Below are 13062 nucleotides of genomic sequence, written 5' to 3'. Positions count from 1 at the left end.
ATTGGAATAACAGGTGTTAATTGTTAACAGGTGTGTCCTGTTTGATTGATTGTTTAAACAATAAATAACTCATCTACTGGTTTGTGTGAGCTAACCCACACAAACCATCTCTTCTGAGTCTCTTCCTCACAAACTCTCAGTCACTTATCAACAATGGACAAAATTCACCTAGGAATTATTTATAACAAAGTATGCAGCTGTGTGAAGATTATCATGGAGACCTGGCTTAACAACACCGTTCCCGATGTTGCCATCGAGCTAGCAGTTCGTGCTGTTTACTGGGCGGACCGGACAACAGACTCCGGACAACAGACTCCAGTAAGAGGCAGTGGAGTGTGCATATATGTAAACAATGACTGGTGCACTGCCACAGACATCATTGGGAAACACTGCTCCCCAGTCCTTGAATATATGATGGTGAAATGCAAACCGTTTTTCATACCCAGGGAGTTTATTGCTATCATAATCATGGCTGTATACATACCGCTACAAGCTAACTCTAAGGCAGCACTGGAAAATTTACATGCTACTATTAGCAACCAGCTAACTATGCATCCAGATGGGGCAGTGATTGTGGCAGGAGACTTTAATCACGTTGAATTAAAGACAATACTGCCAAAATTTCACAAAAACTTTAACATCCAAACTAGAGAAAAGAACATTTTGGACCAAGTCTACACAAATGTTCCAGGAGCATACAAAGCCATCTCAGCTCCACATCTTGGCTCATAAGATCATGTTTCCCTGATGCTGACTCCGGTCTATAAGCCTCTGATCTGCAGAACAAAACCACCTGTTAAGACAGTCAAGGTTTGGAGTGAGGAAGCCACCTCATGACTGCAAGACTGTTTTGAGCTCACAGACTAGGATGTATTTGCAGAAGGAGCTGATTTGGAGGAATATAGTACATCAGTAATGGCCTACATCACCAAAACCATCAAAATGTTCCACAACAGAAGCCATGGCTGGACGGTAAGGTACGGTCTCTGCTTAAATAGCAGTGATGCGGCTTATAAATTAGGCGACACGCAGGCCAACAGTAATGCTAGAGGGGAACTGATGAAAAGCATCAAAGAGGCGAAACACAAATACAAACAGCACATTGAAGGTCATTTTGAGAACGGCAACACCCATAGCATGTGGACGGGAATTAAAGCCATCACTGACTACAAGGGTAGTCCCTCACAAATCAGTAATGACCCCTCTCTCCCTGATTCCCTGAATAATTTTTTTACTTGCTCTGATGACCAATGCAACAGAGTTGGAGCCCACGCTTTACCAACAAAGGACAAGCACTCTCCTTACAGCGTCATCAAGTGAGAGCCACTCTGAGGAAGGTTGACATCCACAGAGCTGCAGAACCTGACAAGGTCTCAGGCCGCACACTCAGAACATGTGCTGACCAGTTAGCGGGGGTGTTCACAAGCATTTTGAACCTCTCATTACAGCTTGTCATGGTTCCCACCTGTCTCAAGTCCACCACTATCATTCCATTGCCCAAAAGATCTGTGGGGGATTGCCTCAATGACTACCGCCCAGTTGCTTAAACCCCCATTATCATGAAGTGCTTTGAGAAACTTATTTTGTCACACATCAAAATCAGACCACAACACCTCAGAATAGGTAATCACACCACCTCCATGCTTGTTCTGAACACAGGTGTACTGCAGGGCTGTGTGCTTAGCCCAGCCCTATTCACCTTGTTCATGCTTGACTGCACCCCAATCCATTCTTCTAATTCCATAGTAAAGTTTTCTGATGACACCACCATATTGGGACTTGTATCTGATAATGAGAAAACAGCCTACATGGAGGAAGTACAACATCTAATTCACTGGTGTATGGACAATAATTTGGTCCTGAACTCCGCAAAAACCATCATAGACTTCAGGAGATCCAGGAGGACCACCCATCTCTCTCTGCATATAAATGGAGAGGAATTGGAGAGTGTGAACGACATCAGGATCCTTAGAGTCTACATGATCTCACATGGTCCGTCAACACCTCTCACCAGGTGAAGAAAACACAACAAAGGCTATTCTTCCTGTGAAACTCAAATATAATATGATGGCAAGCATGCAGCCCGCATACACAAAAGCCAACACATTCCTTGCAGGACTGCCGCTCGGGTGCTGAACAGACAGCTCCGCTTCAGCAACCTGAGTGTTTTGGACAGCTTAAAAGCACATGGCTGCGGGGCGGCAGAAACACACATGGCTAGCAGCCATTGAGTGGAGCGGCAACTACTCACCATTCAGCAGACATCAGGAGAGTATAAAGGGGCTCGCACCCACTGGGGGGGCCACCTGGGGGCTTGGAGCAATCTAGAGAAGCTGAAGGACAGGTTCCTGTAGCCTGGCATTGATGTGGAGGTCTGAGCACGCTGCAGAAGGTGCCCCCAGTGTCAGGGGACTGAACCCTTTGAAAGGGTTCCTCGTCGTCCCCTTTGAAAGGATTGGCATGGCCCTGATAGGGTCACTGCCAAAGTCCACCTGGGGCACAAGTATATCCTGGTCATCGCAGGACTATGCCACCAAGTACCCCAAAGCAGTGCCCCTGCGGAAAACCACCTACCGCAACATCACAATAGATCTCATGCTTCAGTTCAGCTGCATGGGGATCCCTAAGCATATCCTGACAGACCAAGGTACGCCTTTCATGTCAAATTTAATGATTGATCTGTGCCGGCTGTTGCATTTAAGAACCTGAGGACATCCGTCTACCACCTCCAGACTGACGGCCTTGTGCAGAGGTTTAACCAGACCCGTAAGCAGCTTCTGCAATGGGTGGTAGACGAAGACGGTAGAAACTGGGACCTTCTCCTGCCCTAAGTGCTTTTTGCTGTCAGAGAGGCTCCCCAAGCATGAACTAGGTCTCTGACTTTGACATCTCTCCTCTTCCCCAAGTGAATGACTTGCTAGAGAGGCTGGGGAGAGCCCGCTTCATCTCCACCCTTGACCTAAGGATATTGGAAAGTGGCCCTGGCTCCTGAGGCTAAACCATAGACCGCCTTCAGCACCGCCAGCGGCCACTGGCAGTACTGGGTTCTCCCTTTTGGCCTCCACAGAGCCAAAGATGTTCCAGCAACTGATGGACATTGTCCTAAGACCACACAGGCCATTTGCAGCCACCTACCTGGACAATGTCATCATCCACTCCTCCACCTGGTAGGACCACCTCTACAGTCTGGGAGAAGTCTTAGGGAACCTCCAAAAAGCCGGGTTGACAGCTACCCTGAGGAAGTGCCATATGGGGCTGAGTGAGGCACAGTACCTGGGGCATTGCATCAGCCGGGACCTCCTAAAACCTCAAGAAAAGAAGATGGAGGCAGTGAATGAGTACCCCTGACCCACATCAAAGAAACAGGTACGTGCCTTTTTGGGGTTCGTGAGACACAACAGAAGATTTGTGCCTAATTTCTCCTCTCTAGCCTCCCCCCCTCAGACCTCACAAAAAAGAACAGCCAGACCATGTGTGGTGGACCAAGGAGATTGAATGGGTATTCCAAGCCCTCAAGCAGAAACACGCACGGCTGGCAGCCAATGAGTGGAGCGGCAGCTACTCACCATCCAGCAGACATTGGGAGAGTATGAAGGGGCTGTAGCAGCACAGAGAAGTGAGAAGCGTCTCTGGTATTGGTCATGCTGACACTCTTGTCCGTTTACCTTACAGAAGCAGATGTAGAAGACGACAGTGCTGAAGAAGACGCTCCCTGGCCCCTCTGCACCCTCGGCCAGTACCCACTGCCAGCGTCATGCTCCCTGGGTCCCGCCTCGAGCCTGCTCTAGCCAGATCGCCACTCCCCACTATGGGAAGACAGCGCCATGCATAGCCCTCACTCAGAGACCTCATGCCCTCACCTTCCCCCTTCCTCCACATATTAAAATAAAAACACCTCTGGTTTTACCTCCTTTTTGCCTCTTGAGTGCCTGTGTTAGTCCCGGCACAGCCTTGTGTAGCCACACAGACTACCTACACAGCTCCTTGTAAATTTCTGCTGCAGCACCATAGAAAGCATACTCATATACAGTGTCACTGTTTGGTATACTAGATGCACTAGTGAAAACCGCAAAGACTTGTGTTGGGTAGTTAAATCAGCACAGCGCATCATAGGCACTGAGCCCCCATACCTGGACACTGTATAAGTTTACTCTTTGCTGCTTTGCTGCTACATGTGCTATAGTGCATTTTGTCACTTGTCACTTTATACAGTGTGCAATATATCTCTAATGCTTTTATACTATGTGCAATATATACATCTCAGAACACTTTCAATAATCAAGGCATCACATTTATGTGCAATTTCATATATATTTTACAATGTGTGTTGTTTATTTATTCCTTATTCTTAAAACTTCTTAATTTAAATTCCTTTCAGAGTTTTATGTTTAAATGCTCTTGTTGCTGTCTGAGAATTGCCAAACTAAATTTCGTTGTATTGTATACAATGACAATAAAGTACCTTACCTTGCCTAAAAGCCTGAAAAAGAAGAAAACAACAATTTGGTGAGGTAAATGATCCACAGGCTTCATGCAGTTTTTGCAAGCAATGGATATGCAACTAAATATTAAGTGTTATTTACTTTAATTTACTTCAAGACTTATCTGTTCCTATAATATACTTTTGCTCACCTAAAAATTGAGTGGACTGATACAAAAGGTTCTGTTTTATGTTGTTTAACACATGTAGATGTAAATACCGGGAAATAAAAGCTGAAATCCTAACCTCTCGTCTCATATCCGTCATTTGATCTCAAACCCAAATGTCTTTGGTGTATAGCACAAACAAATGAATTGGCCAGGGTGTTCCAATACTTTCAGAGGGGACTATATGTACACAGAACCAAACGTGGCAGATTGCATAATACAGTGCAGTAGAGATGAGTCATATTGTTTCAAAGCCTTCACATCATGCTAGGCACATCAACAGTGGAAGAAAGCACTGTCACTTCTGTAACCACAGATGTGACACAGCCCATGAAATGTTTATCAAGAATTAAAAGCTTGATCTGCCTGTTATTCTTTTCGAACAAAGCTTAGTTGAATTTCGAAACCAAAGTGACCTAACTAGCTATTGCACTATTTCATATTTTAAACATCATTCAGCATGCTAGACATAAGCGTAAGTGCAAGCTGCACACTACCATTAACCAGATGAAGGTCTTATGAAATATGAATGCCATACTTATCGATCATTTGAGTCTGATGTTTTCTGTTTTACACTACTTGTATCAACTGCATATGAGGTAAAAAAAAAAAAAAGACCTAAGAAGCAACAAGGTAATATTCATAAAAACAGGAAATTGTTAATGGTTTATTACGAGAGAGAGGTTTGGTTTGTATGGTCCATATCACTAACTGGTTTTGACAGATCTAGGTCAAAGGTCATCAGCAATTATAATTATCTTGGCAGGTCAAAGGTCATCATCATCAATCATAATTATGTTGAGAGATGTACACCAAAGATAATATTACATATGTTCTACACTTATGATCTCCGCCGACGCCGGTCCCAAGCCCGGGTGAAAAAGGAGGAGGGTTGGGCATCAGGCTAGCATCCTGATCCCGTAAAATTTATCTTGCTACGGAAACAACAAGCAAAAATCAGCGGTCTAAACAATACCGGCGCGATGACCCTGTTTCTCCCTTGATGACGGTGCTGGAGCAAAGCCGAAAGGTCGTCCAGCGCCCGATGCAAAACGGGATACTCGACGCCAATACGATCACACGAATTGGAACCTGGAACGTGCGAACGTTGTACCAGTGTGGGAGACTGGAGCAGCTTCTGCACGAATTCGACAATTACCGGCTTGACATTCTTGGTGTCAGCGAAATGAGGTGGACGGGTAATGGAAAAATGACAAGCGACGGGAAGATCGTCCTGTATTCGGGAGCCAAAGAACATCATGTGCACGGCGTCGGGATGGTCCTGAGTAAAACCGCGGTACAGGCACTCGTTGGATGGAAACTGATCAGTGATCGCATCCTTACCGCCCGATTTCAGTCTCGCCATGCTAAAATTACTGTTATTCAAGTCTACGCACCGACAAATGAGGCAGATGATGAAGAGAAGGACGCCTTCTACGACCAGCTGCAAGACACAATCGCAGTTGTCCCCAACCATGACATAAAGATCCTCCTTGGCGACATGAATGCGCAACTCAGCAGCGACCGTCAGGGCTGGGAAAACGTGATCGGACCTCATGGATCGGCAGCAGTAACGAATGATAATGGAGAGTGTCTCCTATCCCTATGCAATCTTAACAACCTTTGCATCGGGAATACATATTTCATTCACAAACGGATTCACAAAAAGACGTGGCGGTCACCAGATGGGGCCACTCACAATGAAATCGACTATGTATGCATCCATCGACGGTGGCGCTCGGCTTTACGTGACGTACGGGTTTTTCGCGGCGCCGACGTCGGATCTGATCACCACTTGCTTGTGACCTCAATCCGACTAAAATTGAAAAGAGTGGCCGGACGCAACACCGTTCGGTCATTTGCCTCCGAGAAATTGAAGGACCGCGTGAACGCCGAGCGCTTCCACATTGAACTCGCTAACCGATTCCAGATTCTTGACAACTCGGCCAGCATCGAAGAACAATGGGCACAGATCAAGGATGCTGCCATCGAGACAGCAGAGAGAACGATTGGTCGACGGCGTGGAACGCAGCGAGAACGGTGGATTCAGGACCGGACATGGTCGTTGCTCAATGAAAGACGGGTCAAGAAACGTCAGCGCGATCAAGCAAAGACCGAAGAGGAGCGAAATGAAGCATCGCAGGCGTACCGAGAACTCGACCGCAGGGTCAAGAGGAGTTGCCGAGCAGACAAGAAGGACTGGCTGGACCGGAAGGGCACTGAAGCACAAGTGGCTGCGGACCAGGGTGACAGCAGGACTCTGTTTCATGTGGTTAGAGACCTCACTCGGGCCCGAAGCGGTTCCACTGGGCCGATAAGGGATACAACCGGCAGGATGCTAGTTAGCAAAGAAGAGCAGGACGCGCGTTGGGTGGAACATTTCAAAAACACCCTAAACCAGCCGGCTCCCGTAGCCACGCACGACTTTACAGTCTTTCCTCCTCCCTATGAGCTGGAAGTGGACATGAGCGACATCATGGATGCTGAGGTCGCTGCAGCGATTCGTCATCTGAAAAACAACAAAGCACCTGGTCTTGACCAAATCTCAGCAGAAATGCTGAAAGCGGGTGGTGATGAAGTTGTACGGGTGCTCACTACGCTGCTCAATGACTGCTGGCACATGGAACGTGTCCCAAATGACTGGAGACAGGGTGTCATCGTCAAATTACCTAAGAAAGGTAATCTCGCAGACTGTAACAATTGGAGAGGCATCACCCTTCTGTCTGTCCCAGGCAAGGTTTTTTGTCTCGTCCTCCTCAAACGGATACTGCGAGCAGTCGATCAGGCTCTACGGGACGAACAGGCCGGGTTTAGAAGCGGTCGGTCGTGCACTGAACAAATCTTTGCTCTTCGAAACATCATTGAACAAAGCTCCGAATATCAGAAACCGCTCTTGGTCAACTTTATAGACTTTAAGAAGGCGTTTGACAGTGTCCACCGGAAATCGCTTTGGAACATCGCACGGCTATATGGCATTCCACAGCGGTTTATCGCCATTTTCCAGAACTTATATCAGGATTCTAGCTGTTGCATCCGGACGGACACAGGTCATACTGCCTTTTTCACCATCGAGACCGGAGTTAGACAGGGCTGCATTCTTTCACCATTCTTTTTCCTCATGATGATGGACTTCGTCATGCGACGAGCACTAACACAGCCAGCGTCTGGAATTCCGTGGACAGGCCAGGGACGCCTGACCGACCTGGAATTCGCCGACGATATTGTGCTATTGGCGCAGAATGGGAAAGTTTTACAGGAGATGACCACTAGCCTGGAGCACGAAGCAGCCAAAGTTGGGTTACGGATCAGCACTGACAAGACCAACGTCATGGCGGTCGGCCGGATGACGCCGGTGCGGATCACGGTGAGCAATCAGCTGATCGAAGAAGTCAAACAGTTTACCTACCTTGGCAGCATTGTGGCTGCGGATGGTGGGACTAACGCGGATGTCAATCGCAGAATCGGCAGAGCATTTGCAGTCTTCCAACAGCTACAGCTGATTTGGGCTAGGCGAACTATCCACACCAACAACAAACTTCGCCTGTTTAATAGCATCATCATCCCAACCGCCATCTATGCATCTGAAACTTGGACGAGCTCGAGGGCAGTCATCCACAAGCTGAATGTGTTTCAGCAACGATGCCTGAGAAGAATACTCAGTGTATCATACCATGATCGTATTTCAAATGAAGAAATTCTAAGAAGAACAAACTCCCGCAGCCTGGCAGAAATGGTCGTAGAGCGAAGAATGCGCTTTGCAGGACACATTCTACGGATGTCTGACCACCGCCACGCAAAGATCGCGCTGCGCTGGACGCCGCCACGGGGGAAGAGAAAAGTAGTGCGGCCGCATAATACATGGCGACGAACATTCATGGAAGATCTACGAACGCTCGACGTCAAGTGGGAAGATGTGGAAATCGACGCTGCCGACCGAGCCCGCTGGTGAATGCTTGTTGCCCGATGCGCCCCGCTGCGCGGACGGAACTAACTAACTCTACACTTATGTCATGTAACAGTTGTCGTTAAAGGTCATCCACCAACCGTCATTTTCTTAACAGGTGAAGGTTAAAAATGGATAATGGTTTATATAATAAAGATATGATGTAATCTGCTGTGTTCCCACACACACACATACATACATAAGGCTGATGAAATAATAAATAATGAATTTCCATACACATCCAACCAAAGATATGACACACACACATACACATCCCATCAAATATATGACACACACACACATACACATACATAAGGCTAATGAAAAAATAAGTAAATGATTAATAATGAATTTCCATACACATCCAACCAAAAATATGTCACACACAAACACGCACACACACACACGGTTTGTGTAACTCCGCTGTTAGAAAATACATGATGATTGAATGTGAATGTGAACATAAATGAGCAGAATGTATGTTTGTGAAATAAATATTAAGTCAAACCATTTTGTTCAAACTTCAGCATGATCCATAGAGTAGCAGAAACTTATGGCAACTTATGAATATCATGTGAAGGACTAAGTTGACTAGTCACTTACAGTTGCAAAGACATATCCTTGTGCAGGCTTACCTTCGTACCAGCATTGTCCATTGGCCCCTTTCCTCCCATGTCAACATGTAAGAAAAGGCTAAAAGTAATATAAGATACATAAGAATATATTTATAAAATATAAGGCATTATAAGGAAAAAAAACATAATAATATTATTTAACAAGGTCTGCCATTCAGCCCTCTTACGTGTAAGGGCATTATCAGTATTGTACGGCAGTTGGGACAGTAGTTAGCTTTCAGATATCAGATGAAAAACAACTTTTTGAGTCACAGTGCCAAACTACAGGCAGAATATTTTTATCCTTATTTTTCCAACCTAAAGTATTGACATTTATTTAATAGACAGATTGCACAGACATATATTTGATCAGATGATTTAGGAATTTCTTTAACGTATTATTATTCTTTTTCTTCGGCCATATCGATGTTTTTAGGTATTTATTTCAGTAAATTTTTATTCAAAGTCACGCCATTTTCTCAAAAATGTAATCAACAAATATTTAATTTATTTCACAAACATACATTCTGCTCATTTATGTTCACATTCACATTCAATCATCATGTATTTTCTAACAACGGAGTTACACTCTTTTTGTAGTTGAAAAGGTCATTTCTCTAAGTCAATGTAGTTCGTTGGTTGAAATCAATTTCATTAAAAGTTGTCATAGCTTCATTATAAGTTGTCATGTTTTTTTTTGTTGAGCCTAAACATTTGTTTTTAGAGAGTGTGTGTGTGTGTGGAATGCACATGACTGTATTGATCTATGTGAAAGAACATTATATGTGTTTGTGTGTGTGTGTGTGTGTGTGCGTGTCATATTTTTGGTTGGATGTGTGTGTGTGTGTGTGTGTGTGTGTGTGTGTGTGATATTTTTGGTTGGATGTGTGTGTGTGTGTCATATTTTTGGTTGGATGTGTGTGTGTGTGTGTGTGTGTGTGTGTGTCATATTTTTGGTTGGATGTGTGTGTGTGTGTATCATATTTTTGGTTGGATGTGTGTGTGTGTGTGTGTGTGTGTGTCATATTTTTGGTTGGATGTGTGTGTGTGTGTGTATCATATTTTTGGTTGGATGTGTGTGTGTGTGTGTGTGTGTGTATGTGTGTGTTTGTGTGTGTGTGATATTTTTGGTTGGATGTATGTGTGTGTGTGTGTCATATTTTTGGTTGGATGTGTGTGTGTGTGTGTGTGTGTGTGTGTCATATTTTTGGTTGGATGTGTGTGTGTGTGTGTGTGTCATATGTTTGTTTGGAAGTGTGTGTGTGTGTGTGTGGAATGCACATGACCATACTATGTATGAATACATTCTATGTGAAAGAACGTGTGTGTTTGTATGTGTGTGTGTGTGTGTGTGTCTGTGTGTGTGTCTGTGTCTGTATGTGTGTGTGTGTGTCCTATTTTTGTTTGGATGTGTGTGTGTGTGTGTGTGTGTGTGTGTGTGTGTGTGTGTGTGTGTGGAATGCACATGACCATACTATGTATACATTCTATGTCAAAGAACGTGTGTGTGTGCGTGTGTTTGTGTCATATTTTTGGTTGGATATGTATGGAAATTCATTATTTATTATTTCATCAGTCTTGTGTATGTATGTATGTGTGTGTGGGAACGCAACAGATTACAACAAACCTTTATTATATAAACCATTATCCATTTTTAACCTTCACCTGTTAAGAAAATGACGGTTGGTGATGACCTACAACTGTTAAAATAATGACATAAGTGTTGACCATATGTAATATTATCTTTGGTGTACATCTCTCAACATAATTATGATTGATGATGATGACCTTTGACCTGCCAAGATAATTATACTTGCTGATGACCTGTCAAAACCAATTAGTGATATGGACCATACAAACCAAACCTCTTTCTATTACGGTTCCTCTCTTTGTGTTAATAACACAGTAAAAGGCACATCATTCAGCTGTCAAACAAGAGATTATACAGTCTTTTTTTTGTCTTTGTCTGGAACATCAGAATGAATTCCCTTTGGTTTTAATTGGCATTTTACCTAAATAAAAAATAAACATAAAAATAAAAAGTTTTTAAAGGAAGGGAATTAATTTTTCTGTGAGTTCTGTATGTAAGTCCGTGTTACAGTGCTGCAACTCAATCGCAAAATAGAATACAAACTTGTGCTGGAGTGAAAACAGCAGCATAGCAACTCTCTTCTCTTCTCATCCCTTCTCTTCCCTTTCTTCTCACTGTATTCCTTTCTCTTCTCTTCTGTTCTCTTCTCTCTGTCTGTCTATCTGCCTCTCTCTTCCTTTCTCTTCTCCTCTCTTCTGTACTCTCCTGTCCCTTCTCTTTCTCTCTGTATGTCTGTCCCTCTTCCTCTGCTGTCCTCTCTTTCTCTGTCTTTCTTTCTGAACTAACCTTGTGTAATTTATGATAATGGTGCCATACTAGACTTGGTGAACCAGTCCATCTTTATAAATGTTAAAACTACATTCATGTTTATTATTTTATAATAACCCACATTAACTTGCTTCTTCATCAAATTAATGGTTATAAGTCTGCCTGGGATCCATTTAACTTTAGCAATAAATATATTTGTGACTTTTGTCTTTTTAATGACTGTTGGTAATTTTTTTATGGTGAACAAAGACATGATGTGCTCAAGCTTTCTCCTTCAAATCTACTCTTAAGAATGCAGTTTTGTATTTGTCATGAGTCAGATTCTAAAGTGTGTTAGATTTCTTAAGATTACTCCTGGACTGTAGATGTTCAGGAGCAGGTTTAAACACTGATTGTAGTTCTGTGTATTTGGAGTAACCAGGTTCTACTCTGGTCTGTCATCCCGCTGTAGGGACTTTGCCTTTGTGGCCAGCGATAAGGACACGTGCATGCTGAAGTGCCACGTGTTCCGCTGCAACGCACCAGCTAAGACTATAGCCTCTGCCCTACATGAGATGTGCTCCAAGGTGAGAGCTTGGTCCTACGTGCACATCGGTGTTTGGGATTAGATTTTTCATTTGAGGAACATGCATAGTTCAGTGGTGCAGACAGTACAGATTTAAAAGTAAAAAATTGTGAGTGAACAAATGATACATGATGGAGGAAAAATTATTATAATTCAGATGGAGGCTTGCTTGCCTATACAACTAATCGCAAATTGGTCGTTTATTTACAAAACACAAACCCTTCCATTATGACATTGTTATTAGTGTGAAGCTAAGAGTAATTATTTGTATGTGTTTGCAGATCATTGCAGAGAAGGCAGCAATGCCCCCATCTGTTCCACGATCACTTACTATGGAGAGCATTTCTCCTGAGGACCTGCCTCACCAGGGTACAAAACCCAGCTTCCGATTTATAGATCCAATTAATTAATCGCTTTAATCAGTGATCTTTGACTTATTTATGTTGTTTTTATAGCATTCTGACCAGAACACCTATATGTACTTACGTATATCCTGATCATTAATTTCATGTTTTACATTTTTTTAAGTCAACTTCTTAGATGCAGTGAGGCAGAGGGTTCAAAAATTTGAGGTTGAGTACATCGGAAATTTGCCCGTCTCCAGAGCAATGGGTGAGTGGGGGATTTATTATTCAGGAAAAGTTATCAATTTTCGCATTACCATGAGAAGAAACTGAACACAATTCTTAATTCTTCTGGGTGACACCGGGTAGTGAGATTAAAAGCGTTACAGTATGCAGCTGTAGAAGAATAAAAGCAAACTGTACTAAGTGTATTCACAGGATACATAGTGTTTGGTATGCTCATATTGTGAATAAGTATCCATAAAGAGCTCACAGATTAAAGCTATTAAACAGATCAGATCAGATTAGATCATGAGTGTGCCATGAAAAGTCATTTCTGCTGCTAAATTTACAGTCCAGTTCTTACAATT

The 13062-nt window shown here is 43.6% G+C and overlaps 1 protein-coding gene across 3 annotated transcripts in view; it reads left to right on the top strand.

Moving 5' to 3' along the window:
• The window catches only part of apbb3 (amyloid beta (A4) precursor protein-binding, family B, member 3), a 35862-nt gene that overhangs the window by 20661 nt on the left and 2139 nt on the right, over nt 1-13062 (top strand). For 2 of the 3 annotated variants that reach the window (XM_053648598.1, XM_053648599.1), the window contains exons 1-4: nt 7022-8592; nt 12015-12129; nt 12410-12497; nt 12657-12740. In XM_053648598.1, coding sequence (XP_053504573.1) covers nt 7112-8592; nt 12015-12129; nt 12410-12497; nt 12657-12740 — 1768 coding nt within the window. In that variant the 5' untranslated portion in view covers nt 7022-7111. Of the gene's footprint in view, nt 1-7021; nt 8593-12014; nt 12130-12409; nt 12498-12656; nt 12741-13062 lie in introns of those variants that run through there. The other variant, XM_053648600.1, reaches the window with a different exon arrangement.

This window comes from Ictalurus furcatus, chromosome 18, assembly GCF_023375685.1.
Source record: "Ictalurus furcatus strain D&B chromosome 18, Billie_1.0, whole genome shotgun sequence".
Classification (NCBI taxonomy): Eukaryota; Metazoa; Chordata; class Actinopteri; order Siluriformes; family Ictaluridae; genus Ictalurus; species Ictalurus furcatus.
The sequence above is the reverse complement of the archived record's forward strand: the minus strand, read 5'-3'. Positions and strand labels throughout refer to the sequence as shown.